The following is a 17355-nucleotide window of genomic DNA, read 5'->3' as shown; positions in this document are numbered from 1 at the left end:
GGTGCATCTGCCTAGAGCTAGCCTAGGCTGTGTTCATTCACACTTCCCTCACTTCCTCCACTGCTGACACCTTGATAACTGTGGTGGTTACATCCATTTTTAACACAGCTTTAAACTTCTCCCAAGCAGCAGGCCTGCCATAATCATTACAACTGCAGCCTATGCTCTTGAACACCTCCCCAGAGTGTCCAGGCAGGCAGCACACAAGACCCGAGCTGTCCATGAAGGAGTCACACTGATCAAGGAGGAAACACACATGCTTAACCTCAAGTTACTACAACTTAACCATAACTTAGTTACTCCAGGCACAAGAACTCCAGAAGTGTTCAGAGTCACTCTGCACAGTGCTGCTGAGAGGCCTGGAAGGTAATTCAGAGCAGCAACAAACAGGTGACTTTCCTCCGGATGGGACATGCTCGGTTCTCACCCAGCCTCTCCTGGGAGGCTCTGTGGCCAGGATGTCTGTTTCTGACAGGACACAGCTAAATCTGCATATGTACTTTGCCTGCAAGCCTTGTGATGGAAGCCAGCAAAATACTAAACTGCAATATGGTGTCTTATGACTAATCTGCTTTTAGTATTAGGATACTCATGTGGGTTGGTCCTGGAGTAATTCTTCATAGTGCTTTCAAGGAGCCCAATCTGGGTAATAAATCACATGATCAATGTGCCAACTAAGAGGAGAGAAGGGCTGGCCTGAGGGACAGGCAAGGGGCACAGCTCCAGCACAAGACATTGAAGATGGAGGGTATCTACAGAGATAGCTCAGCAGTAGAGTGCTTATTAGATTTGTACAAGGCCCTGGGTTCAATTCCAAGCACCACCAAAAAAAAAAAAAAGGGACAAAAACAAATGACCAATACTGGAGAGTCTTCATGAGTAAGTTGGAAGGAGTAAGTGCTGGCCCTCATGTTTCCTAAGAATCTGCAGACGCAGCTCTTTTGCTATCCTTGTTCACAAGAAGGAATGCCGGTGAGCCCTGGGGCACTGGAGCACTTGTGAACTGGGGAAAGCTGTCAGACTGGCTGTAGACAACTGAGAAGGAAGGACAGTGGGGCACCTCAGGCGGGCAAGGCTGCTCTGAGAGTGTAAGTAGTCACCTGCAGGTCAACCTGAAGTTGTCTGGACTGGAGGAGAGCCTGAAGACAGGGAGACCCAGGAGACGTCACTCTAGCCCAGAAAAGGAACAAGCCAAGGATGTGGGGAAGAACTGAGCAAGCTGCCAGACGTGGTGGGCAGGTCTGTAGTACCAACTACTCCAGAAACTGAGCCAGCACTGGGGCGGATTCTATGGGGTCAGCTCAAGGCCAGCCCAGGCAACTTAGTAAGAGCCTGTGTCAGAATCAAAAGTAATGAGAGGCTACAGTGTGAGAGCACTCACCTAACATGCATGAGGACATGGGTTCAATCCCAAGTAAACAAAGAAGGGGAGTAAAAAAAGCAGGCCCAGGAAACAAGATCGACAGCAAAGGGCTAAGCACTGGGTGGAGGGGACTTTATAAGGGTGGCAACGCTCTGACTGCCAGGAGCCACGAGCCTCAGCACTGACAGGGCACTGCCATCGTGTCTGCGCCTAACTCCGAAGTGGCTCCCAAGGAAGCATTTCATACACACAGATGAAGCCAGATGGCAGAGTGACAGCAGCTGCTGACTCACGGTGGCTGGCAATTAGTAATCAGGGTCTAGTCTTTCAGCTCTTCTCAATGTCTGAAGTGTTTTCATATTAAAAAGCTGGGGGGGGTGTATTTTTAATGCCTCACACTTGGGGGAGGGGAGGGCAGTCAGATCACAAGACTTCACACCCATGAAGTCTGAGGTGCTAGGTGGCTTGACAGGGCTTTTCAGCAGGAAGCTAGGAAGGCGATGCAGATGTGGCACTCATCTAGAGGCAGGTACCAGATGCATTAGAACCTAGGAAGGGAGAGGAGAGCAGAGGAGAAGAGAGGAGAGCAGAGAAGAGAGGTTGGGGAAGGCCTCAGGGGAAGAAAAAAGAAAACTTTGGGACAGTCAGATACAATGAGCACACAGAAGAAGTCTCCAAGGGCATGGTCAGGGGGCTGCTGGGATGGCTCAAGGGGTAAAGGGGCTTGCTGCCAAGCCTGACAACCTTGAGTTTGATTCCCCGGACCCACGTGGTAGGAGAAGAGAACCAACTCTCCCAAGTTGTCCTCTGACCTCCAAATGTGTTCCACAGCACACGTGCCCACACACATATAAACACAAAACAAATGTTCCAAGAGAGAGAGCTGAGCTGACCACATTAAATTACATCAACAGGCCTAAAGGAGGACAGTGACTAAGACAGCAAACCAGGAATTCCCTAGTCACCTATGACCTCTGGGGAGCCATCCCATCCGGTGTGACAGGCCAGATGGCAGACCAAAGGTGGGAGGTCATGAGAAATGGGAGACTATCAATTCTACCAGCACAGGACTGGGATGCCCCAGAAGCAGGGAAAAGAGGTTTTTTCCCTGGCTAAAAGATGATGTCATCAACCTTCAGAGTCCTCAAAGTCCCTTAAGTCATTAAGCAGAAGCAGACAAATATGAGATGCTTCCAGCATCACATATGCCAAGCCTGATGCTTTGGAGAGACACACAGTTGTGTGCCTGTAAACTTCCCACCTAGCCTTCAGGGGCCAGCAGTCACACAAGCCGGCGAGAAAGGCTGCTTCGGCAACCCTGCACATCCCAGCAGTGGCCCTCACAAAAGGCTCAGAAATGAGACAGGCGGAAAGCCTGCTAGAGCCCAGGTTCTTGCTGCAGTATGCAAATGAAGGACACTCTCGTTGAGGGAGCCTGCAGGAAATCTCTGTCAGCTATGTTTTCATCTTTCTGGGCCGGTTGGGTAGAGCTGACTGGCTCTCCCCCAACCCCCAAGCATGACTCAGTATCTTTTTTTTTTTAAAACCTTTAAATTGCCATAGTCAGACTGTCTCCCAGATGTGGCCATGTTATCAGGTTGAACCAAAAATGACACAGCAAGTGTCTCAGTCCCGTGACCATCTGTGGAGTAGCAAATGCTGCTGTTGCTTCAGTCTTCTGAAACAGGCAAAAACCTTGAAAATGCCTGTAATATTATAACCAACCAGATTCAATGCCTTAACGGTGGCCATTCCATATTTACTGCTGACTGGGTCCTTGTGAGGAGCATAGTGTTTTCCTACTGTGTGTGAGAGGCCATATGAAAGGACAAAGGTAGGAGGAGATCCATTAAATCATGGAAACTAGCTTTGAATTATCCTCCCTGCAAGAACACCGCACATATTTGTCTAGGACTCTGGGCAACCTGGATACACGTGACCAAGGTTTCATTCAACAGTCACCCTGAGCTGAAGGGCAAAAAAATGCTGGAATAGATAAATTCAAACAGCCATTATGATTCAATTTTACTCTGAGCCACAAAAAAAAAAAAAAAAAAAAATTCAAGCAAGCACTTGGCTCTTCCCTGTAGTCACAGATCTGTAGTCACAGATCAGGGTGGTTCCTAATAGACCCCTGGGGCTGGCTGAGATGCCAGATACAGGGGGTTCTGAATGGGCGCTCCTGCTCTGCAAGAAGAGGTTCCACCGAAGTCCTGTCCCCCACCCTCCACCCCAGTAGGCAGAGCCTGAGGAAGGAGCTACATTCAAAAGGACCAAGCTCCTATTGAGTAAGCACAGCTACAGTGCCCCTTCAGCTGGACAGCTTCCTAACCCTTTCCAAGTGCTGCCTTCCCACTTTAGATTGCCAAGTTCAGTTAGCGGTCCCACCTCACCCAAGAACAGGCCAGTCAGGCAGTGACCCTCAGAGCTTCTAGGGACCAAAACAGGAGCTCAGATCATACTGTCCTGGGAGAACCCACAGCAACGGACCTGACTCCACTCAGAGGGGACCACCAGGGGCAGCTGACACTGATCATGTGCCCGTGTCATTCACGTTACATGTGATAACTGCACTTCTTTTTTTTAAATGTGGGCCCCAAATAGGTTCCAGGGGATTCCATGAGGCCCAGTGGTATGTAAAATAGTAAAAGACAGTTCTCTGTGTAGCCTTGGCTGTTCTGGAACTTGCTTTGTAGACCAGGCTGGCCTCGAACTCACTGAGATCCACCTGCCTCTGCCTCCCAAGTGCTGGGATTAAAGGCGTGCACCACCACCACCACCACCACCACCACCACCCGGCAATTTTTCCTTTTTTTTTCTTTTAGAGATTTATTGAGAGGGAAGAGGGGGAGAGAGAAGGGAGCCAGGCCTGGGGAGAGGGGAGGGGGAGAGGGAGCAGAGCAGAGAGCAGAGAGGGAACAGAGAGAGAGCAGAGACAGCAGTTTTTCCATTTTTAAAAGATATAGTAATTTTTTTCCCCCTCAAGACAGGGTTTTTCCGTGTAGTTTTGGTGCCTGTCCTGGATCTCACTCTGTAGACCAGGATGGCCTCGGACTCACAGAGATCTGCCTGCCTCTACCTCCGAGATTAAAGGCATGCGCCACAGAGTTCTTGATTAAACAGGAAAATGGAAAAGAAAAAAAGCAAGGTTTAGTGTCAGTGGTGGTGGTGGTGGTGGTGCACGCCTTTAATCCCAGCACTGGGGAGGCAGAGGCAGGCGGATCCCTGTGAGTTTGAACTGGCCTTTCTATAGAGTTCAAGGACAGCCAGGGCTACACAGAAAAACCCGGTCTTGAAACCTCCCCCCTCACACACACAAAAAGGGCAAGGACATCAGTGAAGAAGGAGAGACACAAAAACACTTTCCATGTCCTAAAGTAGAACAGGGGACAGAGGGAAGGAAAGGAACTGAGGTGGACCTCAGCCTCCCCAAGGACTCTTTCCTGCCCTGATTCAAAGTCAGACTCCCAGAAGCAGGGTGACAATGACAGCAGCAGAGGGGGCAGCAGGTCAGGTTGTAGTTCCATTGTTGATGGTTTTCAGGGATACAGAGGTGCCAACTACTGAGTGTCCGCCCTCTTGCTTGCTCCAGTGGGAAGGTGGTACTCAGTGCTGAACTAAGTAAGGCTAGTGCTGGAGTCATTCAACATGATCTCTGTGAGTTCAAGGCCATGCTGGGCTACATGAGATTGATCCAGTCTAGGAGAGAAACAGAGCCAGGCAGTGGTGGCACACACCTTTAACCCCAGTACTTGGGAAGCACTCACGCCATTAATCCCAGCACAAGGAAGGCTGAGATAGAAAGTTGATGTGGCTGGGCGAAGAAAAGCATATAAAACATGAGGAGATAGGAACTAGAGGGCCTTTCGGCTGAGGACTCAGAGGCATTCAGTCTGAGGATTCGTAGAGCTGGCAAGGTGAGAAGTGCCTGTGGCTTGTTCCTTTGTCTCTCTGATCTTTCAGCATTTCCCAATATCTGGCTCCATGTTTTTATTATAAGACATAGGATTCGTGCAACCATGTTCACCTGGGGCCACTCCCTATCCCACTAAGGCTTTCCATATTCAGCAACTGGATGGCTGTGGCAACCCCAGTTTGTGGTTCCTGTATGTACACAAGCATGGCTGAGTCCTGAACCTTTACAGTCTCAGGTAAGAACAAATGACATTTCCCTCAGCCTGTTTGCAGGTCCCTCCACTTGGACAGTGTGATGCTGGCTGTTCTCACTTTTCTCCTATGAACCATGGAGTCAATAACAGCATCTCACTCAGACAGTTGCTGTGAGCACTGAAAAACACTGAGTGCCTGGTGCACAACAAAGAGGGTAGGACTGAGCTGGGATCCTAAGATAAAAACATCCTAATCCTTGGGATTCATCCTTATTACCTATCTTTTGGGAATTTCAGAAGAGATCTTCCAGCCAAGTTGGAGCACACCTTTAATCACAGCATTTGGGAGGCAGGGCCAAGTGGTTTGCAGTAAGTTGGAGGCCAGTCTGGTGCACATACTTACATACTGACACTGTGTAGCCAGTGCTACACAGTGAGACTATGCCTCAAAAAAATACTACTACTGCTGCTTGCTGCTGACAATGATGATGTCCTCCAGATTTGGGGAACCATACACGTCAGCTGTATACCTACAGCTGTTCTGTCTGCTTCTGGAGGCAGTCAGGTGCTGTTTTAACTGTGCATTACTAAATTTCTTTCTCTCTTCCCCCACTCCCCTTGGTTTTTCATGACAGGGTTTCTCTGTGTAGCCCTGGCACTCGCTCTGCAGACCAGACTGGTCTCAAACTCAGAGACCATCCTGCCTCTGCCTCCTAAGTGCTGGGGGTTAAAGGCATGTGCCACCACCGCCCTGCTGAATTTCTTGCAAAGTCACAAAGTTATAAGAGTTCATGAGTACTGATGGAAAGGGCTCCCAAAGCCAACCCTAACACCCCAAGATTCTTGAGTACTGCTAAAAAAGGCCCCCAAAGTCACACTTATCACCATCTCTCATGCCACTGAAACAAGCTTTCCAGAGAGGTGATGTTGCACTTATCAGAACAGCATCTGAATGATCAAGTGGCCACCCCACTCTGACCACTCCAGCAGTGCAGGCTCATTTCAGGGGCTAGAGAGTCATCTCACTTTCCACTGAAGAGATGAGGCAACGATTTAGCCAAGGTCAATCAGAGCAGGTGCTAGCCAGAGGAACACCCAAGGGTTTTGACTTCCAACTGCAGTACAAACACACATCCCTCATCTGGTCAAAGTGCCCTTGAGTCAGGCAATTACCACACAGAGACAAAATTGTGGCCTCAAGGCCAAGGAGTTAGAAGAGGGAAAATCAAGGGACAAAATAAAATCACAGGACAGCTGTTAAGAGTCTCCAAGCTGTGATCCTATCTGAATAAAATGCAATTTAGAAGCACTTAGTCCTGCATCTTGCTTTAACCTTACATAACTCCTTCCTGTTACATCACTAAGAACAATTCCTTTTAATGGGCCCCCGCACCTGGACAAGTGAGACAAACTTCTTGGGCTATGATGCTACACCTAAATAGCTTTCCCCATGGAAATGCTGGCCTGAGTAGGAACCAAAAATAAACTGCAAAGCCAATTCCGGAGGGACCTGTCATCAAGGAGCTTCACACACACACACACACACACACACACACACACACACACACACACCCCACACAGTCTCACAAAGGCAGTGTAATAGCAGGCAGCTTGAATTTAGAGACACCGTGTCTCAAATCTGAGAGACACCAAGTGTTTCAGCAACTTAAAAGACAATACACCAGAGGTGGTAAAGCACCAGTGGTGTGTGGTGGCACACACCTGCCTGCCTCCCCAGCACTTGGGAAGGGGAGGCAGGAGGATCAGAAGTACCAAGTCGGCCTCTGCTACAAGGTGAGTTTGAGGGCTGCATTGGTGACATGAGACCCTATTAAGGGAAGAAAGGAAGGAAGGAAGGGGGTGGGGGAGAAGAGAAAGGAAAAAAGCTGGAACAAGCACCACCAGAAGGAATCTTGAACTTGAGCTGACTGACAGTCTGCAGCTGGACTCTGTCCTCACAGGATTGCTCTGTCCCCGCATGACAGGTGGGGACAAGGAAGACCACTTTGTCTAGCCAGGGCTCAGGTCAGTAAGGGGCTGATGGCCTTTGGCTTCATTTCAGGATAGTACTCAAAGGATGAGCTGGGGAAAGGGCAAGCCTCCACAGAGACTAGGTGAGAAGTTTGGAGCCAAGGAATGGGCCACCAGGCTGCTCAGGAAGCTGGGGAGAAGAGCCTGGGAGAGCCTCTGGCTGTTTGCTTAAGTTCCTTTTCAGGGGGTGGGGAGGTGGAGGGTGTCTTTAAAAAACAAAAAACAAAACAACTGGGTCTCTCTAGGTAGTCCAGGCTGTCATGAACTCACTATGTTGTCCAAGCTGGCCTAGAACTCAGAGATGAAGAGTGCTAAGACTAAGGGTGTGCAAGGATAAGAGTGCCAGGACTAAGGGTGTGAAAGGTAAGAGAGCTAGGACTAAAGGTGTACAAGAGTGGCAGGACTAAGGGTGTGCAAGGATAAGAGTGTCAGGACTAAAGGTGTACAAGGATAAGAGTGTCAGGACTAAAGGTGTACAAGGATAAGAGTGTCAGGACTAAAGGTGTGAAAGGTAAGAGTGCCAGGACTAAGGGTGTGCTAGGACTAAAGGTGTGCACCGACACACCTGGCTGTTCTTTAAGTTCTAAAGAAGCTTAAGCTTGGCTGCTGAGAGCCTCAGGAACACAGCCACAAATCCCAGGCTCCCGGGAAGAAGCAACTTTATTTCTACTGCTCATTGACACTGAGGGACAAGAAGGGAACAGGGCTTGCTGCCTATCTCCAACTTTCTTTCTAAATATGTTCACTAAAAACTTACATTTAGAGAAAAGTATTAGGACTGGAGGGATGGCTCAGCAGTTAAGAGTGCTTGCTGTTCTTCCAGGACCCAAGTTCAGTTCCCACCACCCATGTCAGGCAGTTCACATAACCCTACACAGACATACATACCCACACACATAATTAAAAATAAAAACAAATCTTTTTAAAGAGAGGGAGGTATTAAGCCAGGCATGGCAGTAAACACTGAAATCCCAGCTATTCAGAAAGCTGAGGCAGGAGGATGGTGAGTTTCAGGCCAGCTTGGCTACAATACAGTGTCTCAGCAGCCTGGTAAGAGTGAAATCCAGGGGAAGGACACTAGTATTAAGTCTCATTCATATTCTCGAACTGAAACTACAAAACTACAAAAATACCCCATGGTGTAAGGAATAATCCAAACAGACACAGTTAAAACTATTCCAATAACTGTCAACTTAAAAAAAAAAAAAGCCAAGCAATGGTGGTGCATGCCTTTAATCCCAACATTCAGGTGGCAGATCTCTGCGACTTCCTGGATGTTTAAACTACAAGCTGTAAACTGAAATAAACCTTTTCCTTCCCAATTGCTTTTGGTCATGGTGTTTTATCACAGCACTAGAAATACTAAAACATTGGGTGATGCTAGGTGCAGTGGCGCACACCTTTAATCCCAGCACTTGGGAGGCAGAGGCAGGAGAATCTCTCTGAGTTCAGTCCAGCCTGATTTACATAGTAAGTTCCAGGCCAACCTGGTATACAGAGAGTTAGTTCCAGGACAGCCAGAGCAACATAGAGAACTTTGTCTCACAAAAAACTGGGTGTGTTGGTGTTCATCTTTAACTCTGGGACTTGAGAGGCAGGCAGATATCTTTGAGTTTGAGGCCAGCCAGGAGTGAGCTCCAGGACAGCCAAGGCTACAGAGAAATCCAGCCATTTTATTCTGCCAATAACATAACCAGACTCGTGATGACCACTCAAACCTTTTCAGCACACAGTCATCCTGATAGTAGGATGAATAGAGTGGGGAAGGAGGACAAGCTCCCTAAACAAAGTACGGTAAGATCCCAGGATCCACTTCTGTTATCTGTAGCTCATGGTGACAGACAGCAGATACCTATAAATGTACACCCTCTCTAAAACATCTACTTCCTAGTCCTTAGCAACCTGCAGTGAGTGGATACTCAGACCACCATTCCTTGGAATCCTTTTGACAGAAGCCTTTTAAAGTTGTTTTCTATGTAACTCCAAAATAGGCTTTTCAGGTCAAATTTTGGTTCAATTTTCTTACGTATGTTGGGGGAGGCAGAGGGAAGACAGCTGTAAATAAAGTTAACCGCCCAAGTGACGATGGACAGAAACAACTGAGAGAAATGGTTGGTGCCCGGTGGCAGAGCTAGGGCGGGCTCCCTGAGCCAGGGTTGGAGTCAGAAACCTCTGGAGAAGCTGGGTGATGGAATGCATTTTCTGAACCTCTCAGAAAACCACCCGCAACACAATGCAGACATTTTCCACACACAACACCAACCATTTTTAATAGGCATTCTGTCTCAGAATGGATTATTTCCCAAATACTTTTGCAAACTCCGTTTTCCCAAGTATCGGAGGAGTTGTTGCCCTATTTACATTTTTCTGAGAAGCCGAGGTGTGTGTGGATCTGTGCCTGTGGATGCACACTTGGTAATGAAAGAGAAGCTGGGGTCAGCAATCACTCCTGCACAGTAACTAGAACTCAGGAGTGGGGCTTTCCCTCCCTGCTCTCCTGTCAGTCTCCACCCGCAGTCTCCCGTCTCCCTTCTTAGTACGGCATGAAGCCACAGTCCTCTGCTGTCTTTTTCTCCCAGTATGAAAATCCCAGATTAATTTTTTTTTTCTCATTATGTAGCTTTGACTGTCCTGGAACTCACTATGTAGACCAGGCTGGCCTCATACTGAGTGCTGGGATTAAAGGCAAGGGACACATCAGGCCCTAGATTAACTTCTTCTTTTTTTTTTTTTTTTGGTTTTTCGAGACAGGGTTTCTCTGTGTAGCTTTGCACCTTTCCTGGAACTCACTTGGTAGTCCAGGCTGGCCTCGAACTCACAGAGATCCGCCTGGCTCTGCCTCCCAAGTGCTGGGATTAAAGGCGTGCGCCACCACCGCCTGGCCCCTAGATTAACTTCTAAAGAGCCTCCCATGATGGGTTTGGTGGTGGCTCCTTTAATCCCCCATACTAGAGCAGCTGTGGAAATACCGAAATTTCCGGGCTAGCTTGGACAACCTGCCATGATTTACTCTCAAATGGCCGGGTGGTGTGTCCTAGAACTTGGAAGGCAGAGCCAGGCAGATCTCTGTGAGTTTGAGGTCAGCCTGGTCTACAGAGCAAGATCCAGGGCAGGCACCAAAACTACAGAGAAACCCTGTCTCGAGAAAAACAAAACAAAACAAAAATAAATAAATAAATAAATAAGTTGGTTTGAGGATGTAGCTCTGTGGAAAAGCACAGGTCTAGTATCAAGGCCCTGGGTTCAACCTTTAGCACTGCAAAAATTAATGAATTAAAAGCATCCCCCAAAATCAGACCTCTCACCTTCCAGGGACCTAAAACGAGGCAGGCCTGATTCATGTTAGAAATGTTTCCTGATTGGGCAGGAGAGGGAGAGCTGAGAGATAAAAATGTGTTTGGAAGAGACTCACTGATAGAAATTACACACTCAGGAAAACAGGCCTCCAAACCAACCCTGGTTTAAGGTTTATGGTGACAGACCTCTTTTGTAGAATTGCTCCAGTCACTAGCCTCATCCCAACACAGTGGGGGACTGTGGTATTTGCCTAACAGCTCCAGGTTAAGAAAAACCCGGCAGTTTTTTCCACTGGTCCCTCTCCTCTACCCACGGCTGCACAGGACACCCCACCCCAAGAAGTCCAAAGACACCCAGTCGCAGCTGCCACCATCTCCCCCAGTACTATTAATATCATGGCTCTGGGCTGTTCATCATTTTCCTCCAAAGTTCTCTGCAGCAATTCAAAGGAGGCAGCGGCGTTAAAACAAGACAGACGCCAGGCCGCTTCCCCACCATGCATTCTGTCAGCATCTGCTCAACTTCTTGGGTTTTCACCTCGATCTTTGTTTTGGAATGCCCACAGCCGAGCCCTCCCCGGCACGGCCTTCCTTTCTGGAAGCACAATGCAGCACCGAGCTCTTTTTTTTTTTTTGGAGAGGGAGGGTGTCAGCAAAACGCCGCACTCGTGTAATGCCGAACACGCCTCAGAGCCTGAGGAGGTCCCCACGGGCGTCCGTGCACGTCCATCACCCCGAGGCCCACACCACAGCCGAGCATCGCTCGCAAGGCCCCTCCCCTCGCCCCGAGCCGGGAGCCCCGCCGGCGTGCGCGCCCAGGCCGGTGCGATGACGGTGCACCGAGCGCTGAGGCGGCGCTCCCCCGCCAGCCCTCCCGGCCGCCCCGGCCCGCCTCACCTTGGTCTCCTTTACATGCTGCTTGACGCCCTCCGGGTACCACTGGACGCGCACGTAGCCGCGCCGCAGCGGGCTGGCCCGGCCCTCCTCGTGGCCCGCGCCCCCGGCCTCGGAGCAGCCCGAGCTGCCGCGGCCGTCCTCCTCGCCCTCCGAGTCCGAGTCCTCGCCGTGGATGAGGCGCACCAGCCCGAAGTGCACCGAGCCGCGGTAACGGCCCGACACTAGGTCGTGAGAGAACAGCAGGCGTTGCGAGCCCGCTTCGGGGCCGGATTCGGAGGATGGCCCTGAGGCCGAGTCCGTGGCGGGCGCGGGCGGCGGGGCGGCGGCGGGGGCTGCGGCCGGGGTCGGGGTCGGGGCGGCGGCGGCCGGGGCCTGGGCGGGAGCGGGTGCGGGCGCGGACGCTGCGGGATCCGCCATAACTGCTCTGCGCGAGTCTCTCTCGGGCGGCGGCGACTGCTACAGCGGCGGCGGCAGTAGCGGCGGCAGCAGCCTAAGCGCGGGGAGGCGGGGCCGGCGGCGCGGGGGCGGGGCCAAGCGCGCTGACGTGGGCCTGCGTGCCGCCGTCGTTAGGGCGCTGGGATGCTGTTGCTAGGAGCCGCCGCCCGGTCGCTAGGGGACGCTGAAGATGCTTGGGTCGGCGGAAGGACTGCCGCGGGGCGTGGCGGGGCGGCAGGGAATTGAGAGGCAGGTTCAGGGGTGGAAGGAAGGGCAGTGGCCACAGAGGAGTAGAGGGGCGGAGACTGCACACCTGGCTGACAACAACTTTTTTTTTTTTTTTTAATTAAGCTGTTTGGTGGTGGCGCACACCTTTAATCCTCAGCACTCTTGGAGGCAGAGGTAGGCAGATCTCCTGAGTACAAGGCCAGCCTGGTCTACAGAGTGAGTTCCAGAATAGCCAGGGCTACACAGAGAAACCCTATCATGAAAAAGAAATAAATCAAATGAAATTTTAAAATTATTATGATTATATTTGCATATGATGGATATTGCATAAGTGATATAAGGAGGTTAGAGTACAACTTAGTGGATTGGTTCTCTCTTTACACCTTTATGTGGGTTCTGTGGATTGAACTCAGGTCGTTAGGCTTGTGTAAGCAAATGCTTTGCCTACTGAGCCATCTCATCAATCCCCCAACTTCTTTTTCATTTTCCTATAATAGTAATTTTTTTTTTTTTTTTTTTTTACTTTTTTGAGACAGGATCTTACTACATAGCCCTGGCTGGCCTGGAATTCACTATGTAAACCAGGCTCAGAAATCTGTCTGACTCTGCCTCCCAAGTGAGTACTGGGATTAAAGGTGTGTGTTACCAGGTCTAGTCAGTCAACAAGTTCTAACAAGCTCCCTTGGCAGCCCAGTCTAGTTGTAGCCCTGCAAGTGACACCATCTTTGTCCTCTAGGTGCCCACATGCCACTGTGGCACACTTGTGCCCATACATATCATATACACACATATAATCATAATTTTTTAAAGTTGTCAGCTCGATGTGGTGGTGCATACCTTTAACATGTGACTTAGAGGACAGTCTAGTTGGGCACATAAAACAAATACTCATTAAATAGCTGAAAAAGCAACTCGAAGTCAGCTTGTAAGCAAGGCTGTAATAGATGGGTATGGAGTAAGCAGAGTCCCAAACAGAACTTGGAAGGTCATGACCCCTTAGGGATTTGTCTAGAGGTTGTGACGGGAACCCAGAGAGACATAAGAAAGATTCTCAATCAGAAGCATCACTGGTTTACCTTTAAACCTTTCTTGGTGAATCCAGAGCTCAGTGAGGCCTCCTTTTGGGAGGGGAGTTGGGAGGGATTAAAAATAAGAACAAGATGCTGGGTGTTAATGGCTCATGCCTTTAATCCCAGCACTCTGGAGGCAGAGGCAGGCGGATCTCTGTGAGTTCGAGGCCAGCCTGGTCTACAGAGTGAGATCCAGGACAGGCTCCAAAGCTACACAGAGAAACCCTGTCTCAAAAAAAGAAAGAAAGAAAGAAAGAAAGAAAGAAAGAAAGAAAGGAGAAAAGAAAGAAAGAAAAGAACCAGGCAGATTTCTGAGTTCTAGGGCAGCCTGCTCTACATAGTGAATTCCAGGACAGCCAGAGCTACATAGTAAAACCCTGTCTTGAAAAAAAACAAAACAACAACAAAAGTAGGAGTTGTGGTTCCAAATATTGGCTGTCTATTGCTGATCTATAAAAAGCAAAATAAGCCGAGCGGTGGTGGCCCACGCCTTTAATCCCAGCACTCGGGAGGCAGAGCCAGGCGGATCTCTGTGAGTTCGAGGCCAGCCTGGTCTACAAAGTGAGTTCCAGGAAAGGCGCAAAGCTACACAGAGAAACCCTGTCTCGAAAAACCAAAAAAAAAAAAAAAAAAAAAAAAAAGCAAAATAAGCAACTGAGTTTCTTTCTTTCTTAAACTATTCTTTTGGGGAGAAGGACAGTGAAAGAGCCATGGTACACATCTGGAAGTCAAAGGACAACTTGCAGGAACTGTTCTCCCCTTCAGCTAGATCCTGGGGTTCAAACTCAGGTTGTCAGACTTGACAGCAGATACCTTTACCCTCTGGGCCTTCCCGCCAGCCCCTTTATTTATTTTTATTATTTCATTATTTATTTATTTATTGCTTTTTTTCGAGACAGGCTTTCTCTGTGTAGCTTTGGAGCCTGTCCTGGAACTCACTCTGTAGACCAGGCTGGCATCGAACTCACAGAGATCAGCCTGGCTCTGCCTCCTGACTGCTGGGATTAAAGGCCTGTGCCACCACTGCCCAGCTCAAATTAAGGATTTCTAATGGGCTATTTAAAAGATATTAAGAATGCTGAAGATCTTCCCCTAAATTTTCTCAATCAAAAGCATTTTTCACACATTTCTCTTCAAGACAGTCAATGACAATTAGTCAGGTGGTTTGTTATTAGAGTATTTAGGCTCTTCAAAAGGAAAAAAGGGCAGAACCCTGTACTTTGGGTAATTTTCCAGATACTGGGGATATGGAACTACAATCAGGGAAAGATTAACATGCACAGGGGCTGGAGAGATGGCTCAGCAGTTAAGAGCACTGGATGCTCTTCCAGAGGACCCAGGTTCAATTCCCAGCAACCAGGTGGGGGCTCACAACGCCAGTTCCAGGGCATCTGATGCTGTCTTCTGGCCTCCTCCAGCACTGCATACATGTAGTGCACAGACATACAGGCAAAACACCCATACACATAAACTATAACTAAAATTTACACCTGGTGTGGTGGAAAACACCTTTAATCCCAGCACTCAGGAGGCTGAACCAAGGCAGATCTCTGCGAGTTTGAAGCCAGCCTGGTCTCCAAATCAAGTTCCAGATCCTATCTCAAAAAATAAATAAATAAATAAAAATAAATTTACAAAAATTAAAAAAATAACCTGCACAGACTCAGATACATAAGGTTCCCAGGACCAAATATTTAAGTAGCATTGATAGAATTTTGGACTCAGGCAGGTTGTCTATGGACCCAAAATTTGGAAAATTCAAGTATTACACACACACACACACACACACACACACACACACACACACACACACACACACACGGCTAAAAGCTGAAGGAAAGCTGGGATGTGATTTAGAGGCAAGGTGAAGTCTCAAGTCAGGGCTTTTTCATCAATGTAGCATGGCCATCAGAAGTTAATGGTAGCTGGTCATGGTGGCTTACACTTTTAATCCCAGCACTCAGAAGGCAGAGACAGGAGGATCTCTGTGAGTTCGAGGCCAGCCTGGGCTACATAGTGACTTTCATGATAGCCAGGGCTACATAGAGAAATGCTGTCTCAAAAAAACATAAATGGCCAAGCAGTGGTGGCTCGTGCCTTTAATCCCAGCACTCAAGAGGCAGAGGCAGGTAGATCTTTGTGAGTTCAAGGCCAGCCTGGTCTACAGACCTACAGAGCTAGTTCCAGGATAGCCAGGGCTACACTGAGAAACCCTGTCTCAAAAAACAAAACAAGGGTTTGGGGATTTAGCTCAGTGGTAGAGCACTTGCCTAGCAAGCACAAGGCCCTGGGTTTGAGCCTCAGCTCAAAAACAAAACAAAACAAAACAAAAAAATCATAAACAAAATGTTAACGTTGTAAAGAGCTGGGCATGAAGCTTAGTTGGCAGAGTGCTTTCCTAGCATGCACAAAGCCCTGAGTGAACCCGTTATGTTGGCACACACACCTGGATTCCCAGCAGCTGGGAGGTGCAGGCCGGAGGATCAGAAGTTCAAGATCTTCGTCAGCTGCACAAGAAGTTTGAGGCAAGCCTGAGCTATAGGAATCCCTAAAAAGCTGGAGAGATGGCTCAGAGGTTAAGAGCACTGACTGCTCTTCCAGAGGTCCTGAGTTCAATTTCCAGCATCCATATGGTGGCTCACAACCATCTGTAATGAGATCTGGCACTCTCTTCTATATACATTATAAATAAATTAAGGGGTTGGTGATTTAGCTCAGTGGTAGAGCGCTTGCCTAGCAAGCACAAGGCCCTGGGTTCGGTCCTCAGCTCAGAAAATAAATAAATAAATGAAAGGAATCCCTAAAAAACAAAACAAAAACATTGCTAAGAGACAAGTTTTCATTTCCTTACCTACAAAAATCTGGGCAATTTAACAGCTGCAATAGTAGCCTCTTAAATTCTGGAAGTTAGATGAACATGGTGAGAGTCTGTCTCAAAACAAATGAAAGTCCCATTGCTTTGTACCCCCATAACCTAACATGAGTTAAACATGTATTTTTGAGCTGGCATTGTGCCAGGCTCTTTCACGTATGTTATCACAATTATGTACCGGCATTATTAACCCCATCTTACTAACACGGGACCCAAGGTACCTAGTGCCTGAGGTTGCTGGTAGCAATGGCTCCAAGCAGGCAGCGTCTCTAAGTTCTGCTGCTTTGCCGGACCTCCCTCTGAGTAACTCCTGACTGTGGGGCATAGTCCACTTGTCCTTTCATCCTGAGAGGTAGAACTGGGGTGAGGAAGAAACCTAAGGACATAGAGCAAGGCAGTGCCAAAGGTGTGTTTAATGTTAAAACTCCCAGTGAGGACACTGGAGGGATGGATGGCTCAGGGGTAAAACACTTGCCAATCAGGTGTTAGAACCAGGGTTTGGATCCCCAGCTCTCATGGCAATGCTGGACAGGCATGTGACCTACCTGTAATGCCAGTGCTCAGGAGGTGGAGAGAGGGCATGGCTAGAGCAAGCCGGTTAATAGACTAGCTAAATCAGTGTGCCGTGGATTGAAATGAGAGAGCCTGTGTGCTGGGTAGTTTTATGTCAACTTGGCATGAACTAAAGTTATCTAAGAGGAGGGAACCTCAATTAAGAAAATGTCTCTATAAGATTGGGCTGTAGGCAAACCTGTAGGGCATTTTCTTAATTACTGATTGATGGGGGAGGGCCCAGCCCATTGTGGGCAGTGCCATCCCTGGCCTGGTGGTCCTGGGTTCCATAAGAAAGTAGGCGAACCAAGCCATGGGGAGCAAGCCAGTAAGCAGAACCCTCCATGGCCTCTGCATCAGCTCCTGCCTCCAGGTTCCTGCCCTGTTTGAGTTCCTGTCCTGACTTCTTTCAGAGATGGACTCTGATGTGGAAGTGTAAGCCCAATAAACCCGTTCCTCCCCGACTCATTTTGGTCACGGTGTTTCATCACAATAGAAACCC

The 17355-nt window shown here is 48.7% G+C and overlaps 1 protein-coding gene across 2 annotated transcripts in view; it reads right to left on the bottom strand.

Annotated features, from left to right (window-relative positions):
- Positions 1-12179, bottom strand: part of Ube2o (ubiquitin conjugating enzyme E2 O) — a 47822-nt gene extending 35643 nt beyond the window's left edge. For both annotated transcript variants that reach the window (XM_052756098.1, XM_052756099.1), the window contains exon 1: positions 11697-12179. In XM_052756098.1, coding sequence (XP_052612058.1) covers positions 11697-12113 — 417 coding nt within the window. In that variant the 5' untranslated portion in view covers positions 12114-12179. The remainder of the gene's footprint in view (positions 1-11696) is intronic.
- Positions 12180-17355: the final 5176 nt, after the last annotated feature.

The sequence above is a fragment of the Peromyscus californicus genome, unplaced genomic scaffold (genome assembly GCF_007827085.1).
Source record: "Peromyscus californicus insignis strain IS unplaced genomic scaffold, ASM782708v3 Scaffold_3__1_contigs__length_106647218, whole genome shotgun sequence".
Taxonomy (NCBI): Eukaryota; Metazoa; Chordata; class Mammalia; order Rodentia; family Cricetidae; genus Peromyscus; species Peromyscus californicus.
The sequence above is the reverse complement of the archived record's forward strand: the minus strand, read 5'-3'. Positions and strand labels throughout refer to the sequence as shown.